The following is a 19,173-nucleotide window of genomic DNA, read 5'->3' on the forward strand; positions in this document are numbered from 1 at the left end:
GAGTGGGAGGTTTAACTTTGACCCACTTGTCCTTGGGTTATAATCATTTTAATAGTTAATTTAAAAAATAACTAAGAAATCTTTCTTATTTAACAATGAGTTAATTTAAATAACGGTCATTCACATGCATAACAATTGTAATGATTTCTTAGTATAAGATTGACAAAATCTGAAGAAAATTTTGGATAAAAGTCTTTAATTGACAATAAATAATAGGAAAAAAAACGATTTTGCAATATTATGCTAAAAAATCGTTTCGAGATCGATTGGAAAGAATTCTGTAATATCGACAAATTGGCATGATAACTGTAAAATAGTTAGCATTATCTTTTTTATTCTTTGAAATCGAATATCTCAAAAAATAGGCGGAAAAAAAGAAGTGAGATAACAGAAATCTTCGTTAGACGGTAAAGAACAAAAAATGTCCTATAAAGTATCGTTAATTTCTGCACAACTGAAAAGTTATTAATGAAAATGTGTAGGTTCTAGTGGGCAAGAATTGTTTATAACAAAAAAACTCAATGACGCGTACATTTTTTTTGCTTGCGAATAGTTTTTTTGAAATCTTCATGTAATTTTACATAAAATAAACCTTGATTCAAAATGTGAGGTTAGATTTTCTCATTAAATTGCATCCTTGTTGGACTATTTTCATGCTGAGGGTAAAATCGAGAAAAATTGAAATTTTTTTATCTCTTGACCTCTGTAACTTTTAAGAGTCTTAACATAAAAAAGAATTTTTGATAATTTGCATGAGAAAATTAAAGCTCTGAAATATTACGATAAAATTATTTTAATTAATTTTTTCTTTTGAATTATTATGAGAAAAAAACAATTTAGAGATATTTCTATTAAATTGTGGGTCACTGTACCCGGAAATAATACGTATTTACTAGAAACATTCCTAGTAGCTAAATCAACGTAAGAGTGATGACAGACTTATCTATGTCAACATATGTTGGTTATTTACGTATTTATGTATCTTCGATTTTTCTAAAGCAGAGAGATATGAAATTTTCGTCGGGAAATTTAACGTCAGACAATGAACAGCAATCTGGGATAGAACGGAAACAGAAATACGTAAGTCTGACGATGATATTTAAAAGCTTTTTAAATCTTTGATTCAAGATGTTGACCATTTTAAATACAGTCGGACGGGTTATTAATAAAGATCGCAAAAAAGTACACTGCAAATTTAAGTGTGTTATTCTTGTAAACATTTTTTACATGCTAAATCTTTTCAATGTTAAATGCCGTAAACAAATCATAGAGTTTTCACACACTATGAAACGCGTAAAAAATGTCTACAAATAATGTATAGTTTGTTTATTGACATTTTACATTAAACACACGTTATGCGTGTTATTTGAACACGTTCGTAAAATCTTGAGATTTGCGGTGGAGACTGTATAAGAAAATATCAATATTAATTTGATTAGTCTTTGGATTTCATGTAATAGACTACTTATTTTGACATAATAAAATTTTATGCAGCTTTTTTTATTAATTACGTCATTCTACATTAAATCGGAAAATTTTGTTTATTTACAAAGTTTTTATTTCTGAAATTCTATGTGATTGAAGTTGCGACAAAAACTACCTGGGAAAAAATACAATACAGTGATGTACATTTTTCCTATTCTCTAAATTTACTTCGATTAACTTCGATCAAAAGATCTGAAGAGAATTCGATTTGCATCATATAAATATGCGCTGATTTATATAAATTATTATAAATCTACGTGATTTGTAGAAACTTTTTATAATAATGGTATTTTATCGATAATTTACATTTACTGTTGATAACTCTTAGTCAATCGACAGCTGTCGCTCAAATCATCTTCTTTCCCCACTATCATATTTGTTTACTTTTTCTACTGTAATTTCTATTGCTCTAAACATCAGTAATACGCTCAGCTTAGTTTGATGTTAATTCTTAAATAATAACAAGTGCTGATCTCTGTGCCTTCTATAACGATTCCTTAACGGATAAACTTTCAACAGCCATGTTTATTACTGGGGTAATATTTAATATTTCCTTGTTAATACCTAATTTTCACCATAACTCTTTCTATGCTTATTTATACATTTACGAAGGAATTTTTTTATCAGATAATAGTTGAAGGTTTCAAAGCATTTGGAACATCTACGTATCTCGGGGAATTTTTTCCTGGAATCAATGCCTTTGGTACAGTGGATTAATATTTTTCAAAAATGAGGTACGTTCTCTGAGTATAATACATTGATAATTACAGTAATTGTTTTTTTTAGTTGGATTGCATGGTTCTGGGAAAACGAGTGTGTTAGATGCGATTGAATTTGTACTTGGTAAAAAATACATAAACTTGACCACAGAACAATTTAATGCATTAATTTGTCGTAATACCAAAAAGAAAAATAAAAATTTTATCAAAATAGAAATATTTTTCAATAATTTTGATCGAAAGTACAGTCATTTTCCATGCCGATTTTCAATAGTACGACATACAACTCTGGGAATGGATCTTTACACTGTGAATGAACGGCAAATGTATAGGAAAGAGTTCTCGCAATTAGTTGAATATTTAGAAATTGATGTGACAATATTAAAGGCACGTGAAGTTATTCAGTTTGCAACATCATCTAATAATGAACGATTAGATTTATTATTCAAAATGATTCATTATAAAAGTTCAATAAAATCAAAAGAAGACAAATTGCATGCTTCAGGTGGAAAGAGAAATGAAACAATAGAAGAGATAAATAAGTGTTACGATAAGTTGGAAAAGGAGTATAATTTTTGTCAAGTGTTTCAACAAGTTCTCAAAAACAAAGAATTGATTATTTATGGAATGGAAAAGGAAAAAATAATAGAAACAAAAAACAGAATAAAAGAACTGGAAGTGAAATTAATGAATTGGTTGGAAAATCAAGGACACACAACACCGAAATATATGAAATTAAGAAGTGAACTTAATCTATTAGAATCTCAATTAATAGGAGCAAATAATTCTTTACAATTACTTAAAGATAAGGAAGAAGAAGTTATAAATCAGTTAGAAGAATTGAAGAAACAAAAAAAAGAATTAGCAATATCAATATCGAATACTCAAAAAAATAATAAAGAACGAGAAATAATTTTGGAAGAAAGGAAGAAAGAATTGGAATCGTTAGAAAAAGATATAACGCTAGAAAGAGAAAGTATTGAGTCATTAAAAGCAGAGTTATCTTCGGTTACAATTAATATTAAAGAATTAGAAGAAAATTATGAAAAAGAATTGTGGGAATTAGAGTGTCTTAAGTTAAAAATATTAAAAGATAAAATGCCAGTAAGTAGAGAAGAAAGAGAAAAGTCACTTCGCAAAAGTATCGACAAATTTCATAAATCTATTGCAGAAAAACAAGAAAATTTGAAGAATTATCATCGCCAACGAAAGGAAAAGAGCAACAATATGATGAAATTGAATAATAACATATCATCAATTAAAGCTGAAATAGAAAATTCGAAAACTTTGCGGCAAAATTATTCAAAATCATTAGAAATATCTCAAAAAAAGATCAGAATCGCGACAAATGCATTAAAAACTGTTACAGAAAAAAAAGAAAAAGCATTGGAAAAATTGAAATCAATTGAAAATAGTTATAATCAAAACTGTGAGAAATTACAATTAGTGAGGAAATGTGATGTTATGTATAAGAAATGTGTTCTTGAACATGCACTACAGTCATTTAACAATGAAAACCCAAAAAAGAAAATTGAGCTTTCAAAGTATCATGGTTTCGTTATAGATTGCTTTGAATGCAGCCACAATGCTGAAACAGCTATTCTAGCTGTTGCCAGTGAACACTTATTTGATTTTGTGTTTGACTATAAAAAAGACGTTAACGCAGTTTTAAAAAGAGTTAAAGGTGATTGTAACTTAGATGTTATGAGCTTAGATCTTTTGGAATTTTCAAATAAAAATCTACCTAAATTTCCTGATACCTTTCCACTCATAAAACAAATAGAATATGATCCTTTCTATGAACAATTAGTAAAATTTATTTTCGGAAATGTTTTAGTATGCAGAAATAATCGAGTGGCTTTTAACATTTCTAAAAAACATAAAATTACTTGTGTTACTACTAGAGGCAACGTATTTTTTCCAAATGGTGTTTCAAAAACAATAAATTGGAACGAAAATGAAAGAAATCAAATTAGTATTTATAAATTAATGGTTGATCAACAAGACGATTTCAGATATGAGAAGCAAGAAATAGAACAGTATGTTAATCAAGAGTCATATTTTAAAAATACTATTTCAGAAACTGTAGAACAAAAAACTTTATTAGAGTTGCAGATTGAAGATAATGAAAAAAGAAGAATATTACTTGAAAATGAACTTGATATGCTAGAAACTGAATTATGTTACATCACAGTTGATAATGATGAACATAACGAAATTTTAAATTCTATCGAAATATTAACTGAAAGGATTGAAAAATTAGAATTGAAATTAAATAATTACGATGAAGAACAAATGACTTCTAAAGAGGATCAAAGATATAAAGAATTAGAAGTTTCAACGAAACATTTATTGGAATTACGCAAAAAAGAAGAAAAAAAATTTGTTGAATTAAACAAAAAAATAAATAACGGGCTGACTGTATTACAAGAAACTTTTTTAAAAATGAAATATGAATTGCAAAGACAAATACCAAAAATAATAGTTGCTATAGAAATGGAGATTAATCAAATCACAGATGAACTTGCAGAATTAGAATTTAATATAAAAGAATCGAAAAAAAAGAATGAAGAGCTAAAAAAATTACAAACAGAAATAGACCAACTTCAAGAAGAAATTAACAAAAAGGAAATTATCAAACATCATAAATCTAATATAGCCACGACGATACAGATGGAAATGGATGTTTATAATATAGAAATGGATCATTTGAAAGCTGAATTATCTGAAATGCAAAATTTAATTAAAGAGGCTCAACGTAAGAGAAATGATGGTTCCAAAGAAGTACATGAAAAATCTGATTCTGAATTAGAAAATATTAAAAAATTAACTATGCAACAATTGTCAGCTTTTCAGCGAACAGTCGATAGTAAATTAAAAAAAATATCAAATGATATCAATAAAAATACTTCGGCAATATTTGATATTATGCAGGAAATGATCCAAAATTCCGAGGCCGCTATAAAACAATTAGATGACGATCAAATTCAAATGACTGCTGAAAAAGAATATCAAGAATATGAAATGCAACAGCAAATTTATCGAGAATTGTTCGACATTAATAGATATTTGACATTTTATATTGAAAGATTCATGCCTCCAGCAAGTGCACAATTAACATTGATGACTAACGATCGAGACTATACTGTTGTTGAAGCTCATCAATATAATATGGCCTTAGATGATTTCATTGGAGCCAGTATCATGTTCACAGAATTTGAAAATGGTCCAACACTAAGATTGGATAAACTATCAGATGGACAAAACATTATTTTGTCATTAGCTTTGAACCTAGCTATAAGAAAATGCTATGAAACATCGTTAATGTTATGTGATGAAATAGATCAAGTTCTTGATGTTACAAATCAAGAAATTTTACTTGGAATCTTCAAAGAAATGACTAGTGGTGGACAGATTTTTGTTCAGACTTATCGGTGAGTATTTATTTGTGTATGCATTGTTATGAAGAGTAATTTGAAATTATTAATATGATTGTATGATTCTTCGGGTTTTAGGCCTGAAGTAGTAAATGTTGGAGATTGTTTCTATGAAGTTAAAAAGAATGGAGCGACTTCGGAAATAAAAAGAGTAAACAGACAGGGAGCTTTAGATTTTCTAGAAACAGCAAAAGAAAAAAAAGATTTAATTTTAGAGTAAAGTACTTTTTCTATTTGATTTTAAAATAAAATTTTTTAATGTAAACTGGATGCGCAGTTTAATTTTAAGATTACTTTCCGAATCAATGCTAATGTATAAAAATAATTTTGAATTATTCTGAAAGAAAAATGCATGTGATATTAATAAATGAAAAAAAAACTGCTAATAAAACTTTAGAAAAAAACAAAACGCCTAAAAATTTTTTATTTCTTCTTTTTTATTTGATAACTATTTATATTTATGTATGTGTGTGTTAGTATATACAAGATAGTCTGGAACATTTAATATTTACAATTACTAGCATGACCATATCAATAATTTTATCATTGTGAAGGACAATTATATTTTTAAAAAATTTCATAAGGTTAGTTTTGTAATTTCCGCCAGACAGAGAACAAAGAGAATCTTTGTCATTTATATCTTATTGGATAGAATGAGATATACATATTTACGGGATGAAGAACAAGAGGTTTGCGCTGCTCTGATCCTGACGTCACTCAGATATGTGCTTTACATTTTTTTTTTGAAGGTTCATATATGCCAGATGGTATTAACTCCCTTCGGTAAATTACTTTGTTTGTGGATGGACTCACGTTGTTGCCAATACTATAATTAAACGGTTATTATTTTATTAAAAATTTCGCATTAAAAGTTGAGGGATGAATAAGTGGATCAAGTGAATCCTGTTCCATGTGAGGTGTAAAATATATTCTGCTGAGTTTTGAAATCATAGAACACGCTAATTCAGGGATAAATTTATGATTAAAAAATCATATGAATTTTTAATTCATTCATTGTTTGTTAAAATAATTATCAATACAAGTATAAAAATATATTCAACAAATAATTTTCAAATTATTTTTTTTTTTTTAATTCATTTTTAATGTTAATCTTTATTAAGAAATCTCAGAACATAATGGCATAACTTAAAAGAGTCTTAAAGTTCTTACTTTAAATCTAAAAAAACTTGGTTTGATGAATAGTCTAAGAATGTAAAGTACAAAGGTTACTTTTAAGTTTGTTTAATCTCCGATGAATTTCTACTGAAGTTGGGGATGTTAAATTTAATCAACACTATCAAAGCTATAAACTTAACATTAATTTACGTGCTTATAATATTTTGACCTAAAAAATCTGATTGATTAAAAATTAGATTGTAATTTGAATTGAATCATAATAATACCGTCAGTATTGTGTAATGAGATATAAAATATTTGCTGTACACGGAGAGAATTTTTTCACTTAATGTCCGTGCAAAAATGATAAGCCTACGCTTTGAAATTTAGAAGAAAAAAATATTTCTGTTCAACAGTGAATTTTAGGTTGTTGTAACCCGAATGATTTTTCAGGCCCACAACGCGCCCAAATCAAGCCTAAAACTATTTGCAGGCCTGAAACACGTCCAAATCAAGCCCAAAAATATTTTAAAAATCTAGAAAAGAGAAAAAAATTGTCATAAAACCTTATCATCAAATTAACTTTCGGTGCTACAAATTTATATTTGTAATAATTTATTGTCATCATTGTCGAATATGATCTCAGAAAATGGGCTTGAATTGGGCGCGTTTTAGGCCTAGAAAATATTTTTGGGCTTCAATTGGGCTCCTTAAAAATTTAGGCCTGTAATGGGCTTGTTTTGGGCACTGAAAATTTCTCTAAGTCAAGATTGGGCTTCAATCGGGCCTGTATTGGGCTTATTTTTCATTTTGGGCTTCTTTTAGGCCTACTTATTTTTACTCGGGAAGTAATTTTTGAGGTATCCTAAGTAATTCTTTTACTTAGACACCTTTTACATCTCAAGTTTACTTACAAGAGCTAAAAATTTACTATTGAATGGAAATATTTTTACTTATAAATTTCGAAACGTACGCTTGTCATTTTTGCACTTACATTTAGTGAAAAAAAAAACATTAACATTCTTCAAAAATTGTATCCATAATTAATAAAAAATCCCTGCGATTAATTAGTTATATTTATCATAGTAACTATGATTATGTCACATTTTTGAGTAAATTATAATGATTTCATTTTAATTCCAAGCAATATCAGGTGAATCGTTTTTGAGTCGTTGAAATAATGTATTCAATAATGAAGGAGAATTTTTTTTCCTACATTATTGAACCTATGTTATTTACGAGATTTTTAGTCTAAGAAGTTAAAAATAATTATCCAATAATTTGTATATGTATACAAGAGAAAAAAGAATAGAAAAATTTTTTTACGTTCAATGGTGCATTAATAGAAGAATTTCATACAACGTTATGAATGCGTTCAATACAAGATATTTTGATGATACAGCTAACATATTTTGATAGTCTATTCATTAATTTTACCTAAGGGAAAACTCGGGTAAGATGGCCTTTTCCAGTATTTTATTAATTTATAAAGAAACAAAGATGTGAAAACAATTATGAATTAAAAAATTGAATTCCTTATAATTCAAGTAGTTCTGAAAGTAGACCATTCTCTTTCGCTATTTTATATGCTTGAATTCTAAAATTTTATATATTTGTATTATTTTTTGAAGAGGTTCATTTTGCCCTCATGTTTCCACTATCGTATATTTTTACTAATGAAGATTTGAATTTAACACATTATATGTATTACCTTATTAAAAAGAGTCAATAATAGCTGAATATATAATTGAAAATTTCTCTCAGTGTTGGAAACAAGATCCGCGAATTCATTTAAATCCAATGCTTTTTTTCTAATAAATAATTTCAGAGCTGTTTTATAAATATTGCTAACATTTAATAAATTCTTTTATCAGTGTATGGTGTTCATTTTATTAAAACCAAAGTTTCTGAAGAGAAGAGAATTCAATACGGAAAGGTGCACTTGTACTGGTTTCATATTTTGTTGCGAAAAAATCGTTTGGTGTAAACGTCATCTCGCTTGTTTATATACGTATAACGTACAAAGCAAAAATAGACCAAAAAACTCCAAGCGTAGTTTTGGCAAAACAATAAACATATGTTACAAATTACTCATAGCTAGTTTTAGCCGTATATCTGAAAATTTTTTTGTCAACGACCATTTTCTAAAACTGAATTTATACAGACGATAAGTAATCAGATTCTATGTATTTTACACTGAAAAAATTATATGTATTCTAGAAAACATAGGAATCGTTCCGATACACTACAATCCTTTGGCAGCATAGCAATAGTTAATTTTTGCAGGGATAATGGCTTCGATTCAATAATAAGACTGAACACATTATTCTGCTGAAAAAGTTCACTGATCTAGGTGTTCTTACTTACCTGTTGCGACTTTTTGCCTTTTACCTTGATGGAAGAAGTAACTTCCCGGGAAAAAATAAAATAGATCTACATTGATCTACTGAGATCTATTTTTTGGCACAATTAGATCTACTTTGTGCTGTGTACATCTGTTTCGATTATTTTAGATCTTCCGTGATATTTGTAGATGTATTAAATTTTTCTTATCATCGAGATCAATGGAGATCTCTATAGCCATACAGTAATTTGTGTAGATATACAGGAATCTCACTAGATATACACTATGGTGCAAAACTGAACCAAGACATGGTGACACTGTTGTTTCTCTGGATAGAACATGTGTTTTGGAAGGTGAAAATCATATTAAGAACCAATTACTGTAGTGTATTTATTATCATGTATTAAATCGAAATATTATAAAAATTATAACATAAAAATAAAAAAGAAACATTGAATCACTTTTGCATCAAAATGAACAACTCAGTTATTACATATTCTAATATTTTGTCCATAAGCCTTTACACTGAGAAAAATTTCTTATAAAAATTACGGGTCTGTCGCCGGTAAACCGGACATAAGTGACAAGTCGCTATAGAATTTACGAATTGAAGATATAAAAAATACATTTCACATAGTATTTTTTAATATTTATCTAAGAATTTTTACGTAACGTCTTAGAAGTTTTTACTGTACAGCACAGTAAATTTTTTTTGCTGGTAAAATTTCCTGTTGCTTCGAGAAAAATTTACTTGGTCTTGGAAAGTAATTTTTCACTCAATTTAGAATTCGATGATGTTCGGGTGTAATCGAGTTGTTTTGGAAATTACGAGTGTTGTGTATAATAAATATTTTTATTACATGATGGTTAACCAAGTCTGTAAGTATAAAATTTCTATCATTTTTATCATTAATTCAATAACGTAATATACACAATATTAATATACCAATGCATGTATGCTAATAACGTTCTGACAATTCATTCAAATTAATAAAAAAAGAATTAGTTATTAAAATTTATATTTATTATTTCACATAAATAAATTTCATTTCCATCGATATATTTTTAATCATTGTTCCAGAGTTGTTATGATGCATATCTTTTTACCTTAGGCAGCATGTTAAGATCTCGGTTAATACTTTGAATACCTAAGTTTTATGACTTTCAAACAAAAAAAAGTTTGTTTTGACAGGGTCAGGCCGATCTCTGCTACACACATGGGATCTTCAAATCGTAGTGCAGTTTGACAAAGAGAATTTTTATATCTTTTGCCTATCCTCTATTGCATTTTCAACTAGAAGATCGTTGTTTTGACAGGTCTAGACCAGTCAGTTATCTGAAAGTCTTCGAAAGAGTAAGATCGTCGGAATTTTTGAAACAGCGAATCATTTATTGTGAGTGTTAGTGTTTACATTATTAATTATTTACTAAAAATTTATTATAAATGATTTGTTGGTGATATATTGGGTTTATTATATGCATTTTTTCTATCAAAATCTGTAGATTACTTAGCTTATCTTTATTAAAAAACATCCGTTCATAGAAGACATGATTCATTAACGTCCTGTTTTTAATACTAAACTTTTTTTGAAAAAAGTATTTTAAAGCTAACGTTTTTTTTATTCTTTATTGAATATATTCGTGATTAATATTCTTTATCTTATTATTCAATCCATTAAAATATAACATAGCACTTTACCTAATTTATATCTATCATATTTAGTCATTTTTTATATCTTGTGATTCTTTTTCCAGTTAACATGGTAAGTTCAGTAAAAAAACCTCTTTGAATTTATTATTTTTTAGCAATTTGAAAACACTTGATATTTCATAAATTTTATTTATAAATAAAGTTAATTTAAATATTTTTTTTATTGCTGTAGGACGTGAATAATCATTTTAAAAGACAGGAAATAATTTCTAATGTAAGTCTATCAATATTTCACTTTGACTTTATTATTATTTTTTGAATACAATAATTATTTAAAACTATTTGCAATTATATATTCTTTTAGCCAGTATATCAAATTTTGCTGAAATCATCAGATGGAAAATCAGTTATAAAATTTTACCGTGACCATAAAACATTAGCAAAGAACGTAAGATGCAAATTAAGCCGTACTCTAGTTGCATGGGAAAAAAATCGGCAGACGGCAGCAATTTTTACTGAAGATGATGTGGAAAGCATGAATAAGTTTCAGTAAGTGAAATATAACTTACTTACATCAATAATAAATCATTATAATTCGTTGATGATCATACTTTGATTTTTTTTTAGCATATCAGCTGAAGTATTCCAGTCTTGGGCCAAAGACATTGAAAAAATATTCCCGGGAGAGTATTGTAACATATGGTATACGCCATACAGATCCGAACGTAGGGAAGTTATTCAAGCAGATGGCAGTAAAATTACCAAACGTATAAAAATTGATGCAAGTGGAATCTTATACGATCATTGCGATTATACTTTAAGAGTATTACGCCAACAAAATCTGGTACAATCAGAAGAACTGCCATCTGATCAAATTGTCCCACTCATTACAGGTATGGATATTTAAAAGAAAAATGTAGCAATTTTTTCCATCTTAATGACGTCATGAATGACTTTATTAATAAATTATCAGATGATTCGCGCAACTCAGCTGAATGGTTACAAACTCATGTCGGCCCACCAGACCTTGTCCAACAACACTGGGACACTTCACGTTCTGTAAGAACTTTGCAGTTAAATCAAGGGACTTCAGTTGTTGAATATTATAATAACTTCCCTGTTCTTAAAAACCAGCTAGGCGCAGATTTGGTAAAATATATTTGATTAACAAAATTGCGTTAATGTGATTATTATCTAATAAGAATATTGGTTACAGTTATTGAAGGATTTCGCGGCTAAGTATCCAAGAAGAGAAACAATATTTTTTGAACGCTGGAATAAAGCACGACCTATTATTCATCAACTCCTTAAGGATTCTGGAAAATTATTTGGTCAAGATTTGGGATTGCTGCTCTCTCTATCTAATTTACAAGACCACAATAAGGATGTAGTACTATTATATTTGCTGCCATACTTGATAACAACACCTCGAGGACAAAAATATGGAAAACTATCAATCAGAGAAAAACAAGAGGATTTTCTAATCAATGTTGAATCAGCGACTGGAATTGATATTGGTATAAACAGACAACGAAATATTTGTGTTGCTAATAATACAACTCTTCAACCAACTCCACTACTGGTAGGAAATTTAACCAATCTTAGCGCCATATATACTTTTATTAACAATACAATAGAGAATCCCACTTTATATCAATGCTCATCTATTTTGCATGCAATAGACTTAACTTTTAAACTTTGTTTTGCGCTAAACTGTAACTATCCATTCAGATCCAAATTTTTGTGGATATTTTTGCAAAAAACTTTTTATAATATTGATCTACCTAGCGATAAATGCAGTAGGGAGACACAAGTTTTAAGTGGAAAAATATTACAGCTATTTACTGACGAAAATACTAACCCGAACATTAATAGAGAATAATATTACATAATGTTTATTTGTAAGACATGTGATTTACGTTTACGAGATAGTTTAGATTATATAAAACATCTTAGATTAAATCATTCTTCGGAAAAAGCATTCGATTGTGGTTCAGAATTTTGTGTTAGAAGATATAAAAATATTAATTCTGTTAAACAACACATTAATGAGAAGCATTATATTAGTCAGAATGAGCCTGTTCCTAAAAAAAGAAAATATAATAAAGAGAAAAAAAGTATAAATGAAAATATAACAACTCTTGAATCACCAGTAATAAACATTCATGATAGTGATTTACATGTCGCCAATGAATTTTCTTTTAATCAGTTAGAAACCTCACATAATACTGATTCTCCTCAGTTTTCGACATCTTCACCTTCCACATCTAATTCTTTGCCTAAAGTTCATAATATCAATTGGATTCATCTCGCTGCAAAATTATACAACTATCCAAATATTCCAAGGAAACAAGTAATAGAAATACTTCAGTATGTAAAACATTTGTTAACAAACTTCTTAAATGAAGTTTTTCACGACGATGAAGTATTTTCTTTATTTAATGAAAAAAACATTAATACAGACATATCAAAAAAAACAGTTACAGAAAAGTTGAAAAAAAAAGTCAATGATTATTGTACTCCCGATACAGAGCATACCTTCTTTAGCAAATTCAAAAATATAAGTTACATTGAACCGAAATCATATTTGTTAGGCGAAGTAAAAGAATACAGATCAGTTAACCAATCAATGCAATTAAAGATGAATCCGGTGACTGCTCAATATGTTCCTTTGCATAAAGTTTTTAAGAAATTCTTTGAACTTCCATCAGTACTTGACGAAACGTTGTGCTATATTGAATCATTAAAACAAAACAATTTAATTATTTCGAATTTTATTCAAGGAGAGTTATGGAAAAAATTGAGTGCCGATGATCATAATAAAATCGTTTTTCCATTGTTTTTATACTTTGATGATTACGAGAATAATAACCCTTTAGGCAGTCATCGTGGCATTTCAAAATGCAGCGCATTTTACGTATCTGTTCCTTGCCTTCCTCCAAAGTATCAGGCAAAACTTGAAAATATTTTTTTGTTTGTATTATTTAATACTTTGGATCGTAAATGTTTTGAAAATCCTGTCATCTTTTCAAAAATTCGAGAAGAATTAGAGCATTTAGAAAATGAAGGTGTTAAAATTAATGTTCGAGGTGAAGAAAAAATCTTATTTTTTCGTCTCGCTTTAGTTCTTGGAGATAATTTAGGAATTCATTACATATTGGGATTTACAGAAAGTTTGGTACATTCAAAGTTCTGTCGATTTTGCTTAATAAATAAATCTAATATAAATAATATATTTATCGAAAATGAATGTGAATTACGTAATGAATCTAATTATGAAGAAGCTTTGATCATAAATGATTCTAAGCAGACGGGTATTGTATCCAAATGTTTATTGAAAGGTATTGGAGGTTTTCACCCTATGAAAAATATATATGTCGATGTAGTTCATGATGCATTAGAAGGATTTTGTAGGTATGATTTGGGTCTTATTTTCAAATACTACATAAAAAAAAATTATTTTCCCTAACAACATTGAATAACTCTATAAAAAGTTTTAACTATGGTCCAGTGAGGAATAAACCACCAGAGATAATGGAAAGCCAAATAAAAGAAGAACAAATTATCTTGCATGCATCAGAAATGTTGGTATTGATAAGATTTTTACCTCTTATTATTGGACATTTGGTCCCAGAAAATGATGAAATTTGGGAATTAGTTTTATTGTTACGTGCAATCATTAATATTCTTACTAGTTATGACCTTAATTATGATATGCATTTAGTATTATCTTTCAAAATAAAAGAATATTTGAATTTATTAATTAAATTTTTTCTGGATTCAATGAAGCCAAAACATCATCTTCTGGTGCACTATCCTCGAGTTTTACAGTCGTGTGGACCTTTGTGGAAAATATCAACAATGCGATTTGAAGCAAAACATAGAGAAGGTAAAATAATCTCTCGTGCTTCAATAAGTAGAGTAAATGTATGTAAAACTATTGCCATCAGGCATCAACTTTGTCAGAGTTACAGATTTTTAATGAAACGATCTTTAAAAGACATTTTTTATAATATAAAATCAATAAAAAAAATCTCAGCACATCATTTAATAGAATATAGAACTATTTGCCCATTATTACCTCAATTTATAAAAAATTCAGACGATATAGTTAAAACAACTAATAAAATAGAAATAGGAGGTGAAGAATTGAAAAGTGATTCTGTCATTGTTATTCCAGGTGAAGAAGGCCCTAATTTTTATGTCCTGAAAGAAATTATTATAGAAAATGAATTAAGATTTTATCTCATTGTAAAAAAATTATTAGAAGTATTTTTAGACGAACATACAGAATGTTATTTAGTATGTAGTAACAATTATTCGTTTGAAGTATTAGATAGTAACCAAATATATAATTTTCATCAAACAAGTATTGTAGAAACCACAAATAAAAAACGATTAATAATTAAGATATAGTAATTAAGATTTTTTAGACGTATTTATGTTTGTAAAAAATGTATGAAAAAAAATTTCTAATTAAAAGATAAAAATGTAACAAAAAAATTATTAGACATTATTGATTCAATTTTCATTCCTAACTTTTTTATGACTACTTTATTGATCTTTTTTTTATAAAAATATTTATTAATAAAAAAAAAAAAATAAGCAACATAAATTTTACGGTACCACACCGAATTTTTTACTTGTACTGTAGACTGAAATTTTACGGTGCCACAACGAAATTTTTACTTTTTGCCGTGGAAGTAAATTTTACGGTGCCACAGCGTATTTTTTTCGTGGGCTTATAGTACTTTTTCCTTTGCCTGTCACTTATGTCCGCATTACGAGAAAGCACCGTAATTTTTTCTTAAATTTATCATAAAAATTATAAGAATTTTTTCTCAGTGTAGCTTTCTTAACCGCTGCCAATCTGTGTTTCATACTCTTCACTAATTTTTCACAATAATCTGGTGAAATTTTTTCCCATTGTTCTTGGACTCTACTCCACAATTCACTTATAGAAGGCGGTGGTGAGTCATAGTTATTAAGGATATCATATTTTAATTGTGACCACAAATTTTCAATTGGGTTTAAGTCTGGACTTTGTGCTGGCCACTGTAATAGTTGAAACTTTTGAGAAACAAGCCAGTTCTTTACTATTTTCGAGGTATGTTTAGGATCATTGTCTTGCTGGAAAGTTACATTATTTGTCGGATAAGGCATATTCTTCACTGCTTCAACTAATTTGTGTTTCAAAATACCTAGATACATTTCTTTATTCATTTTTCCAATGATTCTGTGAATAGGACCTATTCCATAAGCTGACATGCACTCCCAAAGCATTACATTGCCTCCCCCGTGCTTAACAGTCTGAATAAAATCCGTTTGATTTACTGGCTCACCTTCCCTTTTCCATTTCCTTTGGCGACCATCAGTTGTGAATCTATTAATCTTTGTTTCGTCTGAAAAAATAGGCTTCTTCCAATCCTCTTCTGACCAGTGTTCATATTTTTTTACAAAGTCTAATCTTGCTTTTATATTTTTTTTACTAAAAAAGGTTTCTTTTTTTTCTCTATTGCTCTAAATTTATTTCGATGTAATTCACGCTGCACTGTCCACTTACTAATCGACTTACCCGTATCACGTTGAAGTAGTTTAGATGCATGAAACGTTGACGGGGCTTCTCCAGTAGTCATGTATTTAATGATACGGTGACTGTCCCTAGTACTTAACTTCCTCGGCCGACCACCAAGATTTTTTTTTAAATCACTTTTGCACGTCTTTCTAATCCTTTGAACTGTACTTTGACTCACATTTAATATTGCAGCCGTTTGACGTGTACTATTGCCTTCGATTAACATCTCTTTTATTTTATTACGTAGTGATCTTGAAAACTGCCTCATATTTAAAACCAATTGAAACTGTATTTATATTACATATTTAAGTACAAATATTAAATATATAAGCGGTTGCGGTATGAATTTGTGTATTATTGATTTATTTAATCGCTCAAAAAAATAAATACGTTGCTTAGTCAAGTAGCGGTGCATAACTGAGTCACACACTCAACGAAATAAACAAGTTCAAACGCGTTTCTACTTTGATTAATAGACAGTACGTGCGGTTTCTTTTTGCGTGTAGTAAGTAAACACGTCGCTACAGTTTTAAAAACAAAAGAAATAAAAGTTATTACCTATTTTAAAGACATTGGTTCAGTTTTGCACCAAAGTGTATATAGATTTACTTAGATCAAATTTTCTTTAGTTTTTTAGATATGAGTAGATCAAATTAGATCTAAACAATGCCGAAAATGTAGATCTGTGTGGATCTATTTTATTTTTTCCCGGGTTTGGCTGTTTCTCTGGCTGTTACTTTGCTCCTTACTGTTTCATGTCAGGGATTCTTTAGGGTTTTAATTTAAGGTCACTACACTCCAAATCTCAAGATTTTACGAACGTGTTTAAATAACACGCATAATGTGTATTTAATGTAAAATGTCAATAAACAAACTATACATTATTTGTAGACATTTTTTAAGCGTTTCATAGCGTGTGAAAACTCTATGATTTGTTTACGGCATTTAACATTGAAAAGATTTAGCGTGTAAAAAATGTTTACAAGAATAACACACTTAAATTTGCAGTGTACTTTTTTGTGATTTTTATTAATGACCTGTCTGACTGTATTAGCCTTCCTTTGAATGTCTATGCAGATGATGCTTAGATGAATAGTGTGGTCAAGTAACAGGCTAATCATTAATGTCAGCAAATGTAGAGTTGTCTCTTTATAAGCAATAAATAATTATAAATAAACATGTTACAAACATGTCGGTTCTTCTTTTTTATGTGATTTAATTCAATTTTTATAATAAAAAAAAAGAATAAACATGTTTTAATCATTAAAATTAAATAATTATTTATTGTAATGCTATTCTTCTATAAAAAAAGTAAGAAATTATAAAATAAAAAAATCTACATGGGTGGACTCGAACGCAGCATGCACACGTTTAACTAAGCTCCGCCCCTTCTGTAAAACTGGAAGCAATTTATTATTTTATAAAAAATTTTAAGCAGGATAACTCTGCAAATAATGAATGAAAAACAACATCAAAATACATATTTTGGTAGAGAAAATTTCAGAGAATTCGATTATGATAATTATAATGTTATAAATTAATAATAATATGTAGAAAAATAAAGAAAATAAATAAAATATCATAACGTATTTTAAGGGGTAAAAAAATTTTTCTGGAGAAATTACCAAGTGTTAACAATTACTTGATGTATTAACCTATTTTAAAAAAAATAGATCCCCAAAATTATATTGTTTATAACAAAAAAAATGTTAAAAAAACAATGAAAATAAAAATTTATGAATTTTTAAATAATGAAATCGAGAAGAGCACTTGAAATTATATAAAAGTGCGTAGTTGAAAATTCATAAAATTGATAGATAATATTTGTTTTATGAACAATTAAAAAAAAAAGGTTACGATAGGGTTGGAAAAAAAATTAAAATATAGGATGTATTACAGAAATTTACAAGTAATATGTTCATTAAAAAAAAATGTATGAAATAGTTTTTTCAGCAATTGTTTATAAATATTGCTGGAAAAAATTTTTTTCATCTTCTCCAGATGGAGTTAGAAAAGTTTGCTGAATTTTTTAAAATAAAAATATCTTCAGCCCTTAAATAGGGGTGAAAGTTACGAAAAATGTGTTTTTAATTTTTGAAAGGGGAAAAAAAAATTTTTGGGAAAAAATAAGATAGCTCCTAAAATGACAATATAATGTCCAAAGATTGTTTTAAAAAAACAGATGCGCAAAGTTGACAAAAAAAAGAAGAAAAAAGATGTTCACAACAGCGTAAAAAATCGAAAAAATCAATTTTTAAAAAAAATTTCATCGGAAAAATATTTAGAAAACGATTCTGAACATGCCGTAATTTTTTGAAATTTTAGTCATAATAATGAATATTTTTTTTCAAATTCTGCCAGAACGCCCAAAATGGTCAGTTTTGGTGCACGCGTTCAGAGCACTGGACCTTTTTACCTGTAACAGGTGAGTATATGCTCTTGCGGACTTTTTTGTAGAATTCGATTCTCTACAAAAACGGTATCTACATTCTTTTCGAAAAAAACGAACGGTTCTTGCTGCGTAAACAGTAAAATGTAAAAAATGCACTTTGCCAAATTTCAATTGTTAATAAACAATAGTAAAAATCATTTCCAAATAATGACATTTGGCACAAATGCTCTTCTCGTCAATTTCTACGAGAAACCGTTTTCAAAAAATTTTCTTAACTCTTTTAAAATTAATGCATACCAGCCCTATGCTGGATAGGGGCTTCTCATACTGCTCTTAGACTATATGTATACCCCTTACTACTGCTCCACAATTTGATAGTTCAGGAACTTGAAGGGTTGTTTTCGATTCTAGGCTCTCTTTTAATGCTCATATGAATGAAGCTGTTGCTTCTACA

General features: G+C 28.3%; 2 protein-coding genes across 6 annotated transcripts in view; one reads left to right on the forward strand and one right to left on the reverse strand.

Annotated features, from left to right (window-relative positions):
• The window catches only part of LOC118070073 (glutamate receptor ionotropic, kainate 2-like), a 140,766-nt gene that overhangs the window by 53,510 nt on the left and 68,083 nt on the right, over positions 1-19,173 (reverse strand). For 2 of the 4 annotated variants that reach the window (XM_035088507.1, XM_035088501.1), the window contains one exon: positions 6,314-6,467. The exons of the other annotated variants lie outside the window; for them this stretch is intronic. The gene's annotated coding sequence lies outside the window, so the exon portion shown is untranslated. The remainder of the gene's footprint in view (positions 1-6,313; positions 6,468-19,173) is intronic. 4 annotated transcript variants of the gene reach the window in all.
• LOC118070059 (structural maintenance of chromosomes protein 3-like) lies at positions 1,894-6,010 on the forward strand. Of its 2 annotated transcripts, none has more exons than XM_035088487.1 (4): positions 1,894-2,021; positions 2,113-2,188; positions 2,272-5,638; positions 5,720-6,009. In XM_035088487.1, the coding sequence occupies exons 1-4, from the start codon at positions 2,007-2,009 to the stop codon at positions 5,859-5,861; spliced, it is 3,600 nt and encodes a 1,199-aa protein (XP_034944378.1). In that variant the 5' UTR covers positions 1,894-2,006; the 3' UTR covers positions 5,862-6,009. The 2 variants fall into 2 exon arrangements, with proteins under 2 accessions (XP_034944378.1, XP_034944371.1); XM_035088480.1 differs by having other exon boundaries at positions 1,911-2,021; positions 2,098-2,188; positions 5,720-6,010.

The sequence above is a fragment of the Chelonus insularis genome, unplaced genomic scaffold (genome assembly GCF_013357705.1).
Source record: "Chelonus insularis isolate UGA/USDA-ARS -01 unplaced genomic scaffold, ASM1335770v1 contig_12_pilon, whole genome shotgun sequence".
NCBI classification, from domain to species: Eukaryota; Metazoa; Arthropoda; class Insecta; order Hymenoptera; family Braconidae; genus Chelonus; species Chelonus insularis.

What these genes read in the sequence shown, in the direction of transcription:
- LOC118070059 (XM_035088480.1), top strand. An exon ending in TCCTGGAATCAATGCCTTTG is followed by an intron (nt 2,189 to 2,271) that starts GTACAGTGGATT and finishes TGTTTTTTTTAG; the next exon opens with TTGGATTGCATGGTTCTGGG. An exon ending in ATTTTTGTTCAGACTTATCG is followed by an intron (nt 5,639 to 5,719) that starts GTGAGTATTTAT and finishes TTCGGGTTTTAG; the next exon opens with GCCTGAAGTAGTAAATGTTG.